General features: G+C 41.0%; 1 protein-coding gene across 2 annotated transcripts in view; it reads left to right on the forward strand.

Moving 5' to 3' along the window:
- The window catches only part of MYPN (myopalladin), an 82,053-nt gene extending 66,951 nt beyond the window's left edge, over positions 1 to 15,102 (forward strand). Inside the window, exons 14-21 of one of the 2 annotated variants that reach the window (XM_014456706.2) lie at positions 1,252 to 1,473; positions 3,235 to 3,384; positions 4,257 to 4,339; positions 5,569 to 5,695; positions 7,626 to 7,833; positions 9,657 to 9,822; positions 12,192 to 12,325; positions 14,171 to 15,102. In XM_014456706.2, coding sequence (XP_014312192.1) covers positions 1,252 to 1,473; positions 3,235 to 3,384; positions 4,257 to 4,339; positions 5,569 to 5,695; positions 7,626 to 7,833; positions 9,657 to 9,822; positions 12,192 to 12,325; positions 14,171 to 14,340 — 1,260 coding nt within the window. In that variant the 3' untranslated portion in view covers positions 14,341 to 15,102. The remainder of the gene's footprint in view (positions 1 to 1,251; positions 1,474 to 3,234; positions 3,385 to 4,256; positions 4,340 to 5,568; positions 5,696 to 7,625; positions 7,834 to 9,656; positions 9,823 to 12,191; positions 12,326 to 14,170) is intronic. The other variant, XM_023754645.1, reaches the window with a different exon arrangement.
- The last annotated feature ends 6,178 nt before the right edge of the window (positions 15,103 to 21,280 follow it).

The following is a 21,280-nucleotide window of genomic DNA, read 5'->3' on the forward strand; positions in this document are numbered from 1 at the left end:
ATTTTATGTCTATTAAACATAATAATTTTGAATGCTTTTAAATTTTCATTTTTCTAGTAATTCATTTTTACAAAAGTACAGGTTGGACATTTTTAGAAATGTGGGGAAAAGACAATGTGGGGAAACTCTGGCTTAACCACTTAACCAAGCGGATGAATCAAGATGATATTTCCTGAGATGAGAAAGAGCAGGGTAGGAGCGTCTCTTGGGGGATGGAAAGCAAGTGGGCCTGTTTTGGACCATGCTCAGTTAGAGATGCCCACTGGGCACCCAAGCCATGATGTAGAGTAAATTGTTGGGTATAATACTCTCATGATACAAAGTAGATCATTAGGTATATGAGTTCTGGGGAAAGACCAGGCTTGGAGATAAGACTTGGAGCTATCAGCATACAGAAGGTATCTGAAGCTATGGGATTGGATGAGATCACCTATCTAGGATTAGGAGCTAGAAAAGAAGACTGATAAGGAGCAGCCAGAGAAAGAGAAGGAAAACCAGTATGGTGTCATTAAAACCAACAGAAGAAAATGTTTCAAAAAGGAGTAAGTAGCCATCTGTATCTAATGCTGCTAAGAGGTCTGGTAAGGTAAGAATAGATAAGTGACAACTGGATTTGGCAAATTTGGAGACCCTAACAATAATAATTTCAGTGGAACAGTGAGAACACAATCCTTACTGGAGTAGGTTAACAAGAGACTAAATGGTATGGAAATTATCCTGTAACAATACAAAATTGTTTCAAGTAGTTTTGTTGTGAAGGGAGCAGAGAGATGCAATGAAGACCTATGTGAAGTCAAGGAAGATTTATTCGAGACAGATTTTCCTCAACTATGCAGATTGGAGTGTCCAGTAGAATCAGGACATCGGTAATGCAGACATGCATCAGAATGCAATTCAGAAAAGCTTAGCCAAAATACTAGATAGGCAGTTCTACATATTGAAATGGACATTAATAGTAGTTGTGGAAATTACATTCCATCTTCATTCCATTCCCTACAGGATTCTACTGGGGCTCCATGCTCAAGGTGAGGAATCGGGATTCACTAAGGCAGTTTGGGATTATAGTAGAGATACTGAAATCTCCTTTAGTGCTCATGGTGAGGAACTGGGAATGGTACATGCCTGGTTTATTGGGGTTCCATGATATAAATCTAACATCTGAACCTTAAAACGTTGCTCCTTCAAATTATAATGACACCTTCTACCTCACCCATAGAAATTGAAATTGAAGCATGTTTGCCATTTTGACAGGAGTACAAAATTTCAAGCTTTGAGCAGAGACTGATGAATGAAATAGAATTTCGCTTGGAACGTACCCCTGTGGATGAGTCTGATGATGAAATCCAACATGATGAGATCCCCACGGGCAAGTGTATTGCTCCCATCTTTGACAAAAGACTCAAGCACTTTCGAGTCACAGAAGGCTCTCCAGTCACATTCACCTGCAAAATTGTTGGAATACCTATCCCAAAGGTAAGGGAAGATGACCAGCCAGTTGGCAAAGCAACAACACAGAACTGCAGACATTACCTTAAGAAAGTCTTAACATGGAAACTGGGTGGAGGGGAGTTATGGGGGGGAAAAAGAGGAACAACTGTAATAATCTGAACAATAAAGATTAATTAAAAAAAAAAGAAAGTCTTAGCAGACTCAAGTGAAATATCTACTAAGGAAATAAAAACCAATACCAGAGCCCTGACTGCATAGCTCAGTTGGTTAGCGTGTCGTCCCAATATGCCAAGGTTGCAGATTGATCCCTGGTCAGGGTACATATAGGAAGCAACCAATGAATGCATAAATAAGTGGAACCATAAATTCGATGTTTCTCTCTCTCTTTCTCTCTCTCTTTCTCTCTCTCTCCTCTTTCTCCTCCTCCTTTACCCTTCCTCCCTCTCTTTAAAATCAATAAAAATAAAAATTGGGGGGGGGGGGAGCCCAAGCCTGGCCAGCGTGGCTCAGTGGTTGAGCATCGACCTATAAACCTAGGAGGTCAGGGTTTGATTCTCCATCGGGGCATATGTCTGGGTTGTGGGCTCGATCCCCAGTGTTGGGTGTGCAGGAGGCAGCCAATCAATGATTCTCTCTCATCATTTATGTTTCTATCTCTCTCTCTCCCTCTCCCTTCCTCTCTGAAATCAATAAAAAAAATATATTTTTTTAAAAAAACAATACCAGAAAGTTAACAAAATCCAGTAATTTGACTAAAAGAGACAGTCAGGAATAGGATTGTTAAGTAGGCCAAAAATAAATCAGACTTATGGGTAAATTAGAATTTTATTAAAATTTTAAAGTAATCTTCTTAGTCATGATCCTCTGTTTTGGGCTATTGAGTCTCTCAACCATCACTCTCGCCAAATTGATATATTTGTTTTCACACTTATTGAATATCCACAGTGTGCCTGTTGTTGTACAAAGTGAGCTATATTTGTATCATTACTGTTAGGTTGGTAAATGCTAAAAATGTCATATCATTATCACTGGCTGCTGAAAAATTTTATGAGTCATCAGATTTTTTGGCAGTCAGCTGAGAGAAGGATTTACACCCAGTAAGGCTCGGCAAGGGATCTCTCCACTCTTCTTTCACAAAGGTTAATTAGCATGGCATTGGCATGTATGGTTAGGTAACCAGGAAATGTAGAGGAGGGCAGCTGCAACCTGTAATTAATCCCACCCCTTCCCCTCTTTGAGAGAGCTGCTTGATACATACAGAATTTAACCTGAGAAATATATATATTCAAATTTTAGCCAGATGAGAAATTTAGTGAGTGAATCCTGGCCTCATTCTACTTGGCATAATAAACCGCACTATCCTTTCAAGCAAGGTGAGCTACTCCAGGCCCTGAGATCTGCAACTGCAGAAGACTTGAGCCTGTAATGGGATAGGATAATGGGAATAGGATAATGGGAAAAGATTCAGGCTCCTGGTTTTCTTTATTTTGCCTCTGAAAACACGTCTGGTTGTTAAGGTAACTTCTAAAGTAATTATGAAGTACAATAAAAATAGTCAAAAGCTTTATCTCTATCCTAAATTATATAGAATTTTTAACTTAAGCATTGTATAAGTGCAGGAGCATATCACACTGTTTTTAATACATTTTATTTTTCTAAGTGTTTTGTAAGAGATGTCACTTATAAAGATGGGAATCAGCCCTTGCCTCACCCTACTCCCTACTTCATTACTCCTTAAAGATGTACAGAACAATGTATTTCCTCCTTGATTATCTTTCATTTCAGGTCTACTGGTTCAAAGACGGGAAGCAGATTTCCAAGAGAAACGAGCACTGCAAAATGAAGCGAGAAGGAGACGGGACGTGTTCTCTGCACATCGAGTCCACCACCAGTGATGACGATGGCAACTACACCATCATGGCTGCCAACCCCCAGGTGGAGATGCAGAGCTGTGCTGCATGCCGAGGAAGGCGCAGTTGAAGTCATAAATGATAACTTGAGAAGTGCAAGTTACTAAGGATTGCTGAGGAAAATGAATGAGAAGCATTGTGATTGTGTGTAACTAGAGCACAGTATCACAACTTAGAAGACCAGTTAGCCACTGATGGGTCCCTCAACCCCTCAGCCTTTGACAAAGGGCATTAGTGATATCTATTCACTATGAACACATCCCACACCTATTGGGCTTACTTTTGTGTATATCAACTCATTGAACCTCTTGAAGAGTCAAATTAATCTATCAAAGAATTTGTTGTTTTTGTTATTTAGAGAAAAAGCAAATTACTTCACAAAGTCTTGTGACTATCTCTCAAACTCATAATCTCCTTTTTTGGGGGGTAAAAGTTAGAAGGCCATAATATTTTGCTTCCCTTTTCTGAATAAGATTGACTTAAACTTTTCCTAAAAGATATGACTGAATAAATATGTTCAACTACCATTAGGATAGGAATTTCTACTCTCACCCACTCTTTATATTAAAATATTAGTTTTGAAGGTAATCTTTAATGAGGGAAGTATAAGAACAGTTGGCCATGATCTCTGTGTGTGGCTGCAGATAATGTTAAATGCACAAGAATTCATTTTTTTTTATTTGTGCTGTTTATTTCTCAACTTAAAAATGGAAGTCATCAAAATGTTCTTAAAAATCCCTCCCCCTGGAATATGAACAATGATTTAAGAAGTCATATTATATTTTATCCCCCCAAAGAAAACTTATAATAGTTAGGTTCATAATGTTCATGTCCAGAAAAATTTATATAATTTGAAAAAATGTAGAATCCTTATTTTTATCTTGTTCATTTTCTTAGGGGAGAATCAGCTGCTCTGGCCACTTAATGGTACAAAGTTTGCCTATTCGCAGTCGACTAACATCTACTGGTCAGTCTCACAGGTAAAGACAATATGAATCTTCTTTCTCTAGCCCCTCCCAAGCAGCCACCATTACTTAATATGTAATCCTCCACCTGTAGCATCAGTGTCACCTGGGAGCTTGTTGCAAATGCAGAATCCCACGCCCCACCCCAGAATTACACTTTAATACTATCCCCAGGTGACTCATAAGCACACTAAATTTGAGAAGTACTGGTCTACAGCACACTTTTGATACTTAGAAATTTGTAACCATCAGTGGCACCTGTGTGCATATAAATCAGACTCTTTAGATTAAATTACCATTTTTTCTTTAATAAAGTAAAAACTGTTAATGATTATATACATATAGATTGAATATTGTTGTTGTTGTCTCCAATATACCAATTTTCTCCAATAAACCACTTGGCTTTCTTCTTCTCTGATTTTACTAACCACTAAGAGGAAGAAGCATGGCTTTTCCTTGAGTCTTACAGAGACCATAAAATCTTAGCAAAGCATTCCATAGTTGCTGACATGGATGAATTAAATGTGACTTACCAAAGAAACAAAAATAGTGACTCATGTTTCAAATACAGTATTTCACCACCATTGCGCTATTATTCCTCCTCCTCCTCCTCCTCCTCCTCCTCCTCCTCCTCCTCCTCCTTCTTCTTCTTCTTCTTCTTCTTCTTCTTCTTCTTCTTCTTCTTCTTCTTCTTCTTTTTCAAGAACAGCTGTTACTGTTGGTCAGTCTGAACGAGTAAGTTCATGATAATCTTTAATGGTCTGCCATAATTTATAGGCAGGTCAGATTTTATTACTCAGAGACACAGGGATTGCAGCTGCCTTGTTCTGGGCAATAAACAGGACTTCTCTTTTGGATCTCATCTGAGGTTCGACTTGAATACTGATATATTTGTTTATTTTGAGACTTTTGAACAACTGGTCAAACCCAAGAAGAGCTGAGCCACTTAACCCAGAATGACTTCAGAGAGAAAGAAGCTAAAGCCTGTTTATTTGATTACAGATCTTACAAGATAATCCTACAGTGTATGAGATACTTACCACGTTGTTTTTTTTACATGAGTGTCACACCACTATTTATATTTATTATTTGTTTATGGTCCAGCAACACCCTTTCCCTCCCTCACTGCCCTGAAAAAAAAAAAAAAGTGTTCTCCAGGTCCTATAGTCATGCCTGCATGCCTACTGTCATCAATTTGTAAACTGGATTCTGTATTTAATGCCTGAATACCTTTGTTGTTATAGAGGAAGGTCCCGAGTGCAAGAAAGAGAGAAGGAGCCCCTACAGGAACGCTTTTTCCGACCACATTTCCTGCAGGCTCCTGGGGATATGGTAGCTCATGAGGGGCGCCTCTGTCGGCTCGACTGTAAGGTAGACCCTAGCACCCATCCTTGGTTCCGGATCGGTTCACATTTTGCAATTGTTTGCTTGTTTGCACTTATTTTTGTTTGTATTTATTTTGTGTGGTGTTTTTTGTTTGTTGGTTGGTTTTTTTCAAGGAAGAGGGGACTGGGGAAGGGAGAGAGATCACTTCCCCCCACCCACCCACAATGCCCAGTGTTTAATACCAGACAAAAGTATTTCATGAAATTTTAAAATTGTTATATCTTTTTTTTTAAGCTTCACCTGAGGATATTTTTCCATTGATTTTTAAAGAGAGTGGAAGAAAGAGGGAAAGACGGAGAGAAATATCAATGTGAGAGAAACACATCAGTTGGTTGCCTCCTACATGAGCCCCAAACAGGGTCTGGGCTGAGAAACCTGCAACCCAGGTAATGCCATTGACTGGAATCGAACCGGGACCCTTCAGTTCGTAGGCTGACGCTCTATCCACTGAGCCAAACTGGCTAGGGCTTAAATTGTTATATCTTCATAATGGTATCGTATCGAGTTAATGCTGTGTTTGTAAAAGACGACCAAAGAGGTGTCATAATTCCATTTTCCTTGTGGTGCCTGGAAAGTCTTTATTACTATGAAGCCAAAAGTGTGACTTTTCCATCCTTGGAGCAAATTGCTGTGAGATAGAGCCTTTTAAAAATTATAAGCATGCCCCGACCAGCATGGCTCAGTGGTTGAATGTCGACCTATAAACCAAGAGGTCACAGTTTGATTCTCGGTCAGGTCACATGCCCGGGTTGCAGGCTCGATCCCCAGTGTGGGGCATACAGGAGGCAGCCAATCAATGATTCTCTCTCCTCATTGATGTTTCTCTCTCCTCCTCCTCCTCCTCCTCCTCCTCCTCCCTTCCTCTCTGAAATCAATAAAAATATATTTAAAAAATAAAAATTATAATCATGAAAAGATGGCTCCAAAGCAATTATGAAAACAGATGCTAGTTTCTCTTGCTAGTCAACATTCATCACCTGTAGCTATTCCACATTCTAATTCTGTGATCAGAGACAAGGTTCAGTTAGGCAGCCTGGATATCTCTCAGTATGAAGAGAAACTTAATCACCCCGTCTGCCTCTACAAAGATGCTGAGTACGATGGAAAATTAATATGCAAATTAGTAAAGGCTTGTGGGTAAGCATTCATAAAGTCCATTTCTCTTGGTGATTCTTGCTCTCCCAATGAAGGCCTAAGGAATATTTGAGATTGGCTATTACTTCTTTCACCCTAAACCTGAACAGATACCCATGCCTGGGTCCTATCCCCAGAGAGTCTGATTTAACATTACTGTGTTAAATAGTGGGCATCAGGATTTTCAAATGCTCCCCATGTGATTATAATGCACAGTAAGGTTTGGGAACACTGGTTTAATGTCTGCCTTTCACTTGGCTCCTCTCACTTAGTAGGTATGTGAGCAAGGTGTCATCTCTGAAACTGACACTGCAGGCCTGCTTTATCTATTTAGCTTCTTCATTCTTATGTATGCTATAACTAGAGGCCCTGTGCACGGATTCATGCACTGGTGGGGTCCGTTGGCCTGGCCTGCAGGGATCAGGCTGAAACAGGCAGTCGGACATCCCCCAAGGGATCCCGGAGTGCGAGAGGACACTCTGCAAAGTTGCTGTCATTTGGTAGCTCCTACGTTGAGCGTCTGCCCCCTGGTGGTCATTGCGCATCATAGCTATCAGTGGGTCTGCTGGTCGGCCAGTCACTTAGGCTTTTATATATAGAGATTATGACCTGAAATACTATACAATTTAAATTCATGTGGCCATCCATCCAGATCCCAATGTCTCTTCACTACTCCATGTTTTCTCTCACTATTTGGTGCCAGATAAGGATGAAGTATTCAGCCAAATCAATCTGCCTGTCCCCAGTCTCTCATTTGCCTCAGCTGTCCTGTTTTTTTCAGGTGAGTGGCTTACCACCCCCAGAGCTGACGTGGCTGCTCAATGGCCAACCTGTGCTACCAGACGCCTCCCACAAGATGCTGGTCAGGGAGACTGGAGTCCACTCTCTGCTCATTGACCCTCTCACTCAACGTGATGCGGGGACCTACACGTGTGTTGCTACCAACAAAACCGGACAGAATTCCTTCAGTCTGGAGCTCACTGTAGTAGGTAAGGTTTGCTGCTGGGACCCTTAAACGTGACTCCTTCCAACGTCATTGCCCAAATATACAGAGCCTCTGACAGAATTCTTTAGTCCTTTTCCCCACCAAGTCTAATCTCAGTTTCCCCTTCACTGTAATAGGGGCCGTATTTTGTACATTGCTTTCAAAGACATGTCAGTAAGCTAAAATATAATAGGGTGCTGTGTGCCTATTATGCATGCAATAAACGAGAGTCATTTTAATAGTTAATTAATTAATTATCCAATTAATTAACTGAGCATTACTAAATTCAAGTCACTTATCCTACAGTTCATCACTCCCGGAACACACAAGGCTCTTCCCCACCCCACTCTCTAAGCTTTCATACCTTTACCTGCCCTTCTCTGCCTAGCAACCTCTTACTCATTCCCTAAGGCAGCGGTTCTCAACCTGTGGGTCGAGACCCCTTTGGCGGTCAAACGACCCTTTCACAGGGGTCACCTAAGACCATCCTGCATATCAGATATTTACATTATGATTCATAAAGTAGCAACATTACAGTTATGAAGTAGCAACAAAAATAATTTTATGGTTGGATCACAACATGAGGAATTGTATTTAAAGGGCCAGAAGGTTGAGAGCCGCTGCCCTAAGGCTTAATTAAAATGTCACTCCCAAGGCACAGAGGCCCCACTAGGCACATCCTCCTCTGTTTCCATAGTACTTAGGCAAGGAGACACTCTCAGAGCACTTACTCTGTAGCAGTTTACTCCTATGCCCCCCAAAGAGACTATGCGCTCCTAACGTCAGAGATTCTGATCTGTTCTTCTGTGGATCTCGGGTGTCTGACTCTGCCTGCAACATGGAAGGTGCCCAACAAATGTTGAGTCCATAACTAGGCAATGAACGTTTGCCTTATAAGATGATGTGAACAAAATGAATGCCTGCAAAAAAGGACAAGTCATCGTCACCTATGTGGTACCAGCGCTTTGGGGTAGCAGTCCAGCCAGAATTAAATTTCAGAACATACAAGTTTGAGTGCTGGGCTTTCTCCCAGGTGTGGCCCCTGTAGGAAATCGGGGTGTCTTCAGCATGCTAATCCTCTCTCCAAGCCAGTGCTAGTTCCCCCACATATCTTTTCCTTTCTCTCACTCGTGATTTCTTCTTACCGACAGAGTAGAACAAGTTTATTCTGCAATGATATATTGATTGCCAACTTTTACTTTTCCCCACTCTTTTGCTTAAATAGTGACTCTGGAACCCCAAGATCTGTGGTATATTTGTCTTAATTGATTCTGCCCCCCCCCAAAAAAAAACCTCCTTGGGAAGTATAATTTGTGTATTTTTTAAAAATAGTATATACTTCTTTCAACTTTTTTATAGCTATAAACGTCTTCCAAATAAAAAGTTCAGGAAAATTAATATATCTTTTACAAAACAAACTCCTATAAATAAGAAAAAGGATAAAAAAAATAAATAAAGAGCAATACAAAGCCTCAAAAAAAGGATATGTGCAGTACATAAAATACATTGTTTCTCAAATTTTACTGCTGAGCAAAAAAGGAAACTCCTTAAATTGCACACCTACCAGTTGCATCCTCTGTGTGCGACCCAGACCCTTGAGTGTTGCCTCTTATAGAATGTGCAGAGACAGTTTCCTCATTTCTTTTTTAATCCTTTCTGGAGCTTTTGTCAAGGCCGTGACTCCCACCTGGAGGAGTGAGAAGTGTTCTGAAGAGGAGCTAAGGGGGTGGGGGATCCACTCTGCTAAATTCCAGAACTGTAATGAGTTTGAGAAATGAACCTCCAGGCACTTACTATTTAACCAAGAATGGTCCTTCTCTGGTTCAGCCAAAGAGGTGAAGAAAGCACCTGTGATCCTGGAGAAACTGCAGAACAGCGGGGTTCCCGAGGGCCACCTGGTGCGGCTGGAGTGCCGGGTGATAGGCATGCCGCCGCCCGTGTTCTACTGGAAGAAGGACAATGAGACCATTCCTTGCACCAGAGAGAGAATCAGGTACGGACCCCACGTGCAAAGGGACACCCAAATCCATCTGTAGCCTTTTTAATCTGGCTTCTTTTGCTGAGATTAATGCATTTGAGTTTTGTCCATGTTATTGTGCATATCAAGAATTTATTCCGCGTTGTTGCTGGGGGGTAGTCTATTGTATGAACGTCCCACCATTTTAAACTGTGAAAACATGGGAGGGGGGAGGGAGTGGGAGGACGGGTGTAAAGGGGGGTAAACAGGAGACATCTGTAATACTATCAACAATAAAATATATACAGAAAAAAATGAATAAGGAGGAGCACTTGAGATCTTGCTTCCCATATGTCGTCAGTTTGGCTCAAATAAACTCCTATAAAAATTAAAAGCAGCCCTGGCTGGGTGGCTCAGTTGGTTAGAGTATCTTCCTGTGCACTAAAAGGTTGCAGGTTCAATTCCCGGTTATGGTACATACCTAGGTTGCAGGTTTGGTGCACACATGGGAGGAAATGAATCAATATTTCTCTCTCACATCAATATTTCTCTCTCCCTCTCCCTTCTTCTCTCTCTGAAATCAATAAAACATATTCTTAGGTGAAGATTTTAAAAATTACAAATGGCCCTAGCCAGTTTCGCTCAGTGGACAGGGCATCGGCCCAGGGTCTGAAGGGTCTTGGTTTGGTTCTGGTCAAGGGCAGGTACCTTGGTTGCAGGGTTGATCCCCAGCCCTGGTTGGGGTGCGTGTGGGAGGCAACCAGTTTATGTGTCTCTCTCACATCTATATTTCTCTCTCTGTCTCTCCCTCTCCCTTCCACTCTCAATTAACAACAAACACAAAAATTTTTTAAATTACAAACAAAAATGAACAAGGAATTTATGAAGACTAAGCATAGTTTCTGTCATGTGTCTTTAGTCATATTAGTACCCAGAAAACCTGTGTGATGACAATAGCTAAAATAAAACAAAGCAAAACAAAACATTAAGGCAGTTAAACTCCTTCTCTATCCATCACCACATGGTTGTTTTAAAGTAATTTTAAGGATCAAGTTTCTTACAGTGGGTGCCTTGCTTGATTTCCCCTAACCAACTTTATTTCTTTGCCATTTTGGTTTTATGCCACAAGGGGGCAAGCAAACAAAGGCAGCTAGTGTACAGAAATTCCCACTGAGAATTCTTTCTTCACAGTCAAGGGAATTAGTGCCAGAGACTGTTGTAGCTGTCCGGTTTTAAAGAATTGGGGCATCCGAGAAGTCTGTGTATATATAGGTCAGGATTTTTCTCTGGTAAAACTTAAGCAAGAACTGAGAATATTCTCAAGTTCACACTTCAGTCTAAATCAGTGGTTCCCAACCTTTTTTTGGCCATGCCCCACCTAAGCATCTCTAAAATCCTGATGCCCCCCTCCCCTGTGACATAGAATTCTTATTATTCAAAAAGTGAACAGCTATTCATGTGGAGGAAGCCTAAAAGGCCATTACCTTGGTCTAACAAGCTTCCAAAGAACATGGCGTCCATGAAAGAGAAAAATAGAAGAACGAAAGAACAGTTGAAGTACTGAGGAAGAAATCACTAAGAAATTGTTAAAAAAAAATAAGAAGAATATGAAGTGATATGAAAAATAGCAAATAAAGTTTCAAAATATATCATAGAGAACTGAAATGCACAAATAGGTCACAATATATATTTATATACTCTGTATGAGGCCCCTAGAACCATAAGAAAATGCAAAAATTCGCTGTTAATAACTCCTTCTCGAATTGCCCCCCTTAAAAATCAAATTGCCCCCTGTGGGGGGGGGTGCCCCATGTTGGGAGCCACTGGTCTAAATGAAGGCAACAGGTTCAACCCAGCCTGAAATCCTGGTGGAATTATCCAGGATTGCAGTCTTCAGGCAAGGGGGAGAACTACGGATGTAGAGGAAACAGAAGGAAGAACATGCCGTTTGCTCCTGAACTGTATTGAGCTAAATGCTGCACATGCCCAGTTGGTTACATTAAGAAATACTCCCTCCACGCTAACAATTCCTCTGGGCTTGGGACCAAGCTTTCCCATCACTTCCTAACAAAGTTCTTATTGAAATGTCCATCCTGGTTTGGAAAAGAGATTTTTCTGGACTTTGGCTGTGACAAGTGGGGCTGCCCCGGTGGGGAGTCGGAGCAACGGGAGAACAAGACCGGGTCTCAGCCTTCATCCCAGCCTCACTAGGTCAACTGTGGCTCTTTTGTGACTTCTTTCTACCTCACGTTCGCCTTTGCTGTTTGCTTTAAGCGGAGTTCCCCTTTCCTCCACCTAGGAACACCGCACCACTGCATTTGTCCCCAGAGTTTCCCTAAGCCCAAACCTTGACAAGCCGTTTCTGCTCCCAGATACAATATGGATATATTCTTTCTTTTCTCCAGTATGCACCAGGACACGACGGGGTATGTCTGCCTCCTCATTCAGCCAGCCAAGAAATCAGACGCCGGATGGTACACACTATCAGCAAAGAATGAAGCCGGAATCGTGTCGTGCACTGCTAGGCTGGATATATATGGTAGGTGTACTGGCATCGGTTGAACATCTGTATGTAACAGGCAACTTTTAAAATCTTCCCCCCCGGCCGGTGTAGCTCAGTAGTTAGAGTGTTACCCCATGTACTGAAGGGTCAAGGCTTCAATTCCTGGTGAAGGGCATGTACCTGGGTTACAGCTTCAATCCTGGCCCTGTTCAGGGTGTGTGTGGGAGGCAACCAATTGATGTGTCTCACATTGATGTTTCTCTCTCTCAATCTTTCTCTCTCTTTATTTCCTGCCCTTCCTTCCTTCCACTCTCTCTATATGTCAATGGAAAAAATATCCTTGGGTGAGGATTAACCAAAAAAAAAAAAAAAGAAAAAAAAGAAATTGTCTAGAACCTGAGGTCCCTGCTGTACACCAGATACCCCCCCCCCTTTTTTTAGTGCCATACAGCAGGAGACTTGGCCTGCCATTTCCCTAGGTCTAATATTTAGAGGGAATATATAGCTTTCTGATTATTTCCCTTATTCTTAGGCTCGAAAAGAAACTCAACTCTGAAAGAAGCTGACTCTACTGTACTTTCCCCAGGGAAAGTCAGTGGAGAGAGGACAGTGATATGTTTGTTAATCTTAACCATTTCACAAGTGTCACCTGTCTGAAGGAACTAGGTCTCCAACTCAATACCAATAAACCCTGAAACTGATGACTCACCCCAGCCCTGCCCTCAGTGGCGGAGTTCCCAGTTCAGTTTGTCCTGGCTCACCTCTTCCTTGTTCCTGTCCTGATTCTACAGCACCAATAGGAGGCGCTATGTCCTTAGTTGGGACTTGTGGGTGGAGGAGGGGATGACGGACTTGAGCTGAAGTCAATCTCCTATGTCCCTCACCCCACTTCCTGCCTGTCTGAGGAATGGGGAGGGGAGGCTCTTCTCTCTCTCTCTCTCTCTCTCTCTCTCTCTCTCTCTCGTGAGAAGGAGGGCTTCTAATAGCAATTATAGGAGTCTGGGTACGATGTCAGAGAGAGCAGGGAGAGGCTAAGGGATGGCGGGCTGGGGGAGAGGCTTGACTAGCTCTTTACTATGGCCTCCCAAGCACTGGCTCTTCAGTGGAATCGCTGTAAGTTTTGTCCTGGGTTTTGTAGCTTCCGAAGTTTGATCTTATTCACTCAGAAGTATTTAAACTCTGAAAGACTGATTTAAAACAATGAAATGAACAAAGGACCAATTTACAAATGGGAATGCTGGATACCTTTCTAGAACCCAGAGCCTCATGATTCCTCACCTGATACTCCCCCCTTCTCCACATCAAAGCCTCTGGAAACCTAATCAGAAGACTGCGTGGCAGTTTCTGAATCAGAGACAACGGTAGAGACTGGGCAGTTTGGATGGATAGTCCGTTCAAGCCATGGGCCAGTCTTCTTGATATAACTCATGGCTGATTAGGGTGATGAGAGCGTGGGGTGGGTCCTTCTCAGAGGTCAGGACCCATCTTTCGGCTTCCATTTCCACAGGTTTCTTGTCTCCACCTTCTGAGAGCCTACAGCCCTCTCTACACTGCCCCTCTCAGGCCCCATTCTAGGTCGGTGAGAGGGGATAATTTTGATAAATCACCTAGGCGTCCACTCTTCCTTCTTATAGTCCCCGATCTTACTGGATTAGAATCACAGGTTTTGCAATTAGGGGTTTAAGAGATCACTAGCCCAGTTTCCCTACTCCTGGCAGGGAAGGAGAGATCTCATTGTTTTCTTTTACAAATGAGTTATTGCAGACTCAGATATATGTTAAAGCTTTACCAAGACCCCACAGAAAGTGTTGGAGTGGCAACAGAATGCACACCCGCAGTGTACTCCTCTGATTGCAACATGTTATTCGGTTCATTTTCCAGCTCAGTGGCACCAGCAGATCCCACCGCCCATGTCCATCCGGCCCAGTGGCAGTCGCTATGGATCTCTCACCAGTAAAGGACTTGACATTTTCTCTGCCTTCTCCTCCATGGAAAGCACAATGGTGTATTCATGCTCTTCTCGCAGTGTGGTGGAGAGTGATGAACTTTAAGGAGGTCTGGGTGCCTGCTGTGTAAGGGGGCAGACTGTGGAGAGGGAAGGAGGGTAAGCCAGAACCAGTGTTTCCCAAGCAACTGGATCTGAGTAAGTTCCCATACTGCTGGGCCTGTGGCCAGGAGTGCTTTGTGTAAATCCACTGCGGACTCTTGCAGTCTCCGCTGGGGAAGAGCTGTGGGGCTGTGCCTTTTAAAGATTCCAACAAAAATGTGAGAAGACAAGAACAGATGAACCAAAGATGTCGGGCCGCTGCCACCCACCGCTTTGGGGAAAAGCTAGCATGCTCCCCTGCCCCATGCTGGGTTAGGGATGTTTAGACCCTACTAGGAGCAATTAGGGGCCATATATGCTTGGGCTGAGAAGAGTTCAACAGTAGTGACCTTAGGTATCACTAACTCACCAAATAATAAAAAGGAAAAAGATGGGAGGTCTCCATCACCTTTCATTGATTACATCCATAGCTAGCTTTAGTCTCGGTGGCTTCATTAAGTCAGCTTCTACTTAGCATTAGGAGATCATGCCATGCAACTCACACATGTGGAGAAGCATTTTTGCTTATCCTGGGTGTACTGAGCCACAAAATAAGGTGCCAAAATGTGCTTGAGATACAAAATCACTGAGACACTCAATATTGCACAAGTGCACTTATTCTATAGCCAAAACAGGGCTCCACCCACCTGTCCGCACCATTTTCTTTTGGATACAATGGTGAGTGGAATTTATATATCCCTAGACTCTAGAACAGTGGTTCTCAACCTTCTGGCCCTTTAAATACAGTTCCTCATGTTGTGACCCAACCATAAAATTATTTTCGTTGCTACTTCATAACTGTAATGTTGCTACTGTTATGAATTGTAATGTAAATATCTGATATGCAGGATGGTCTTAGGCGACCCCTGTGAAAGGGTCGTTCGACTGCCAAAGAGGTCGCGACCCACAGGTTGAGAACCGCTGCTCTAGAACTATGGGTTTGCTAATAAACCAGCCAGTAAGAAATATTCTGTGGGGACACTTTTTAAACTACTAGCTTCCATGGCCACTTGCAAACTATGCAAGAGTCATCTTTGTCTGCCCATAAATATACTGACACTCCCACTCCTCCCCTCACCCCAAAAGTCTGGAAGTGTATGAGGGAGTGAGGAAGAAAGAGATGCAAACAAGGGGAGGAAGTGATGGGAGAGTGTTCTGCACTTGCCCCTGCAGAGCAGTGGGTGTGAAAGGAGAGAGAGGTCGTTAATAGTTGTGAACCACTAGGACATCATTAACCAAACTGCATTTTCTATATATAAAATATTACGCTACCTGGGAAAGTAGAAGGGGAGGGGAATTTGCCTCTGTATTTTAACCCACCAATTCAAACCCCGCCTTTCAACTTAAGGGAGTTTTAGACAAGTTCACTGCAATATCCCCAGTGCCTAGAAGAGTGCTTAGCACAAGTAGACAGTCAACAGATATTTTTTGGGTGAATGAATCTTACATTGATAGAGAAATCTACCGTTCACACACCAGCCCAAAAATTGCCCTGGGACTGCTCATCACAGCACAGTTTGCTCCCCGGCTATGTGAACGGGAAGCATCTGTTACCAATCCCCTGTGCCCAAGTCTCTGGTGTTCCCTGAGCTGGGCACCCTCAGGAGGCAAATTACTCAAGTGAACAAATAGTAATTGCGTAGAAAGGCTTGACATTTTCTTCACTTCAAGGCAAGGATTTTCAGTATAAAAATAAATTCATTCACTCAAAAAGTCATTTGTGTATATATAAGATGCTATGCTGGAGACTGTGAGAGATACAGAGATATGAATAGGACACAGTTCCTGGCCTCAAGGAGCTTATAATCTAGTAGAGTAGCTAAGATATAAGGCATGTAGAGTGCTGCTTCTTGGGGCTATATATATATATATATATATATATTCTTTATTGAATAGAAGTTTCTCGTTCTCTTCATCCTATATTTTTCATGACTCTAAAATCAAGGTTTCGGTCAATTATTTAGCAGAATTATTAGATTTTGTTTCCTTTTTCATGTATTCAGGAACAATGCTAACAATATGGGCAACTGTAATAAAATAGCATGTATTTCATGTAGAATGCATCCTGCAGGACGTTCTATTTCCCTACTGGCTTCTATTATGAAATCTCCTATAACCAAAGAGAACTTTCTAACTCCAGGATTGCTCCTTCACAGTTGTACACCCAGCACCCCCCGACCATCACATTTCTGTAAACCCTAGACAATTCTCCCATGGGAGGAGATTTTTCATCTCTATTTGTCCTAGCTTTCTGAATACTTTTTTAAATCTGTTGCCTTTTGGTGTTTGAGAACTGGGACAAATTTATATTTGGCCATTAGATGGCACTGTCTAACCTAAAATATAAAAGCCCCCCCAAATTTGAAATTGAGCTATTGGATGATGGTAAAGCAGGGTTTCTCAAGGTCAGCATTATTGACATTTTGGACTGGATAATTCTTTGTTTGGGGGCATCAGTATTTTTAAAACTTCCCAGGTGATTCCAATAAAAAGCAAAGGTTCAGAAAAGTCACTTCAGAACTTATCCAGAAAGGTCCAAAGGGATGCAGATGGTATAAAGCCGTCTGGTTGGCATCGGTGAAGATCGTACTCCCCCTTGTTGCCCATGCAGTGCCTGCCTGGAAAGTAGAAATAAACATGCACTTTGGCCTCATTAGACCCTACTGTTTTGTCCAATGTTCATTAGACATGTGTCATTCATGAAACCCCAGAAGAACCTCAAAAACGTGCAAAAATGGACCAGCAAAAGTTGGTGCAATTCATCTAGCCCTTTGTTTCAAAAAGCTGTGCTGATCCCATAAGCACCTTTCTCTCCAAAGAACCAAAGGGCTTTTTATAACGCAGTCATAGAAATGGAGATTGGTTAGAAAGTGGAGAAAGAAAATGGGCCATTAAAACCACACCGTCTTTTTGAAACATAGTGCCCTTCGCCAAAGTAAGGTTTTAATTAGAATTGCCAAATAGTGGAACTGGTTTCAGTGCATTCTTCTCTTTGTATTCCTTTCTTAACTTTTGTAGGCAGCCAATGAGAAATTAAATGGTCAAGAGACCAGACGTGGTAGTGCTGTCGCTCTGAGTCACACCTGCCATGGAGAGTAACTCCCAGAGGAATCAAAAGCTGACTTTGTAAGGATGGGTTAACCTGGAAAATCCTCAAATGATACATGGGCTGCCTTCTAAATGTTCACTTGTAATTGGTTGTTTAAAACTCCGAACAAATTTTCTTACACACATATCACCCAATACTATATTCCCAAGTGAACCCAGTAACTCCCATTTAACTCATGACTGAGTTACAAAATCTCCTACGCCCGATTGGGTGATGATCCAACAATAGGGATCCAGGTAAAACAGCCAATAAGAGGAGAAGAAAGACTTCCTCCTCCCTTTTTTATGTCTATGATGTGTCAAAGCTAAAGAATGTCTATGGTCCTGTCTGTATTTATCCCCATCCTGTGTTTTTCTCCTCAGATGCCCCGTATCCCATGTTCTATAACCCCCTGCTCTAACCCTTCCCATCTCACCCCTTCCCTGTCAGCATGTCAGCATGCTTCATGATCCAAAATGACCTAACTCCAGTTCCACACATCTTGGCTTGATGTTCAGAGAGAGCAGTCCAATTGAACAAATTCTGAATGCCTGAGAGTCCTTTAACTTCTCAAAGGTGCTGCATTTCTAAAAGCAGTTGCTTTCTTACTCCCATCAGCAACTAATTGATAGAATTGCTGACAAAGTACAAAAAAAAAAAAAAAAACAGGCTGTGAGGGGAGGTTCTAGAAAACTGACTGGGTCAGGCACCCATATTGTCCTTGTTGATCACAGCTTCCTCCGGACCTCCTCCTACCCACTCTCTCAAAGTACCTTCCAAGCTGAGATCCTGGCCTGAGTCGGTTTGTATGTGGACTATAAGTTGGTCGTTAACTTAAAGACAAAGTTACTTATAATGACTTTTATTCACGGTCCCTTAGAGGGTCCTTGGTTAACCTGGCCTCAAAGTATTTCTGATGATGGTTGAGTTGAAAATCATTGTGCCTTACCAGTAAGATGTACAGTTACTTAGATTGCAGTAGAGTTTGTTGAAGTCTTTTACACCATTAATTGTTTTTTCTTCAGTGGATCAATATTTCAGAAAGTTAATTACTAAAGCTTTGCTTGAAGAATGCCAAGCAGCTTCTAAACTTTGACAATGCAGTGGTCATCAACATGCTAAAAGAAAGTTGCTAATACGATGTTTTAAAAAAATCTGTGTGGTGCAAAAATGTGCATATTTGTTTAAAAATATGTTTGCCTCTTATTCTGTCTAATTATATATTAGTTAGCATACTTGGTATAATAGAACCATAACCACACTGCCTTTTGTTAATATGTAAACAATGGCCACGTCAAACTCCAAAGAGCAATGATAGCCTTGAAATTGCAAGAAGTAGAGAAAGAATACACTTTTCAATCCTCTGAGAATTGTGCCATAAAGGTAAGCACAAAGGAAATGTCATCTGTACTATAGAGGCACATAAACACTAATTTGCCAGAAGATTTAACATATAAGTGAATAGAAAATGTTTCCCTAATAATAAAAATTAAAATATTTTAACATTACTTGAAAATATTTTAAGGCTGAATTGAAATAAATGTACATTTTTCTTTAAAATGCAGGAAACAGTTCTATTGTTCAAGTTTAAAAATTACTTTTTGATTATAATAGATTTTTTACTGTACAAAAATATTTGAGACTTTAAAAAGGATTTTTAAAAATTATCTTTAAAATTGTATAAATTACTACATAAATTATAAACTACTTAAATATCTCTAGAGCAACAGAAAGATAACTGGGTTTTGGTCTTCCTAAAATATCCAGTAGATTCAATAGACTTCTCAGGTCCTTTAGCAATCTAAGATTAAAATTTATTCTGCTTCCTAACTGAAAACAGAGACACTTTAAAAAGTGAGACTTTTGAGACCAGTTTACATTGGAAATTAATGGAGACACAAATACAGTTTTGTCACATTACGAGGTGCTCTAATACCCACAAGAAACATGAATTATTTTTATATGGTAAAAGGGAATTGCTCGATGATCCCAAATTCCAAGGAATCTGATATTTCTTCACAGATTCAGTGAGTTATCTGCAAACTAGAGGCAGGTTCTTGTCATTGTCCCACAGTTAGTGGTTTAAGAATCCAGAGATCTATATACTAGTATTGACTATAGAAGTCATTACCATAGTCAGTTACACAAACGATTACTAAATTTGTATGTGTGCACAGTATAAATGGTTTTACTCTGTATTTTAAGGAGAGTTAAAACCCTGCAATTCAAATGACATAATTTGAATGCAACTATATTTTTAATGCACATTGATAAATTAAATATTATTTTTTCAGTATTTTGATTTCAGAGATACCTTATCTTCTTTTCTGATTAATTTTCACTTGCTTTTTTCAATCCTTAGCCCTAAGTTTCTTGGTAGACCCTTCTCTCTTCATTACCTCCCTGTCAAGATAAAAATCTGTAAAATATTTAATAGCATTCGGATTTTAATAATTCCTGTGAATTTCAGACATGTTTTCCAATTTCCTATAACTCTGGGGTCTCTGTTTCTTTATCTATAAAATAAGCAAAATACTTGAATCTTTCCCAGGATGGAGGATAGAATAAATGAATATTTATGAAGAGTTTATTTTAGAGGCCCTAAAAAAAAGTAGTAGCAGGTTTTGTTTTTGTTTTATTCCAAGGGAATGCTAAAAATATCCAAGTAAGTAGTTAATTTGTTTTTTAAACGTTCACATTTCCTTCCTGCCTCACTACTTTATTTTTTCTTAAAAGGATAATACACAATGGCAAAATCTTCCTCCAGATGGTATACGGTTAAAAAAATACCTGGAAAAAATTAATTCAAGAAATAACCTAACTGCTTACTGCAGGCAGATTCCAGGGAAATTTATTTTGGCACAGGCAAGAGTAGCCAAAGGGAACTCTGGTTCTTGTGTCTATGATTGAAGCTAGTGGGGGAAAGATGGCTTGGCAGTGCCCAGAGAAATAGCAAAGGCGTTCCTGTACTCCTTTGTGGCTTAAGCAGTTCAGACAACGCCATCGTACAATTCCAGACCCCAATGAAGAAATGTTCCATGCTAGCATGTCAGTAGCCTTACAGTGAAATGAATCAACATTAGAATAACAGGGAGATATGGACCCTCAAAATGAGCATATATTTTGGTCTCTGTTTTCCCATTCACAGTTACATCAGGTCTGAATTTAACCACGATGATTCATTTCAGTCATGAGGACTGACAAAGGATGTATTCCTGCCATAGGAATGTACACACACACACGTAAGGAGTCGTGGAGCATCCATAGCTAACCTAATCCAATCAGAATCAAGTGACTCCTCTTAACACTTCTTTCTCTTCCTGCATGAGTTCTTTCCACTTGAAAACACCCAAGGCCCCAGAAAGCTCACAGATACGGTGTGCTTCCATCTTAGGAAGCTTGAGTCAACTTATTTTCTAAGGTACTTTTTTGGTTATTGAAATCCTAATGGAAAAACCATTAGAGCAGTCACTTTGAAATGTAGTAGTCACAGTGAATTACGTAAACTGTATATTTTGCCTTTATTACTAGAAAACCATTAATGGATCTTGGCTTTTATTCCTGTTCCTCTGCATCATGCATGTTAGACAGTCTGTGGAATGATCCCTTAAGCCAAAATGTTTGTGAGCTTCACCTGTGTCTGTGTTCCGAAGATATATGGTACTGTATTCCAGTAGACCACGTCATCTCCATGACAACCCGTTGCTGTTTTCTAGTCATGCTTTCTCAAAGATTTGTTGAGGGTTGTATTTTGTTTGGGAACTTTGTAACTAGAAAAGGAAAATTAAGAATTTAAAAAGTTATTTAATGGATGTTT

Source organism: Myotis lucifugus, unplaced genomic scaffold, assembly GCF_000147115.1.
Source record: "Myotis lucifugus unplaced genomic scaffold, Myoluc2.0 scaffold_62, whole genome shotgun sequence".
Classification (NCBI taxonomy): Eukaryota; Metazoa; Chordata; class Mammalia; order Chiroptera; family Vespertilionidae; genus Myotis; species Myotis lucifugus.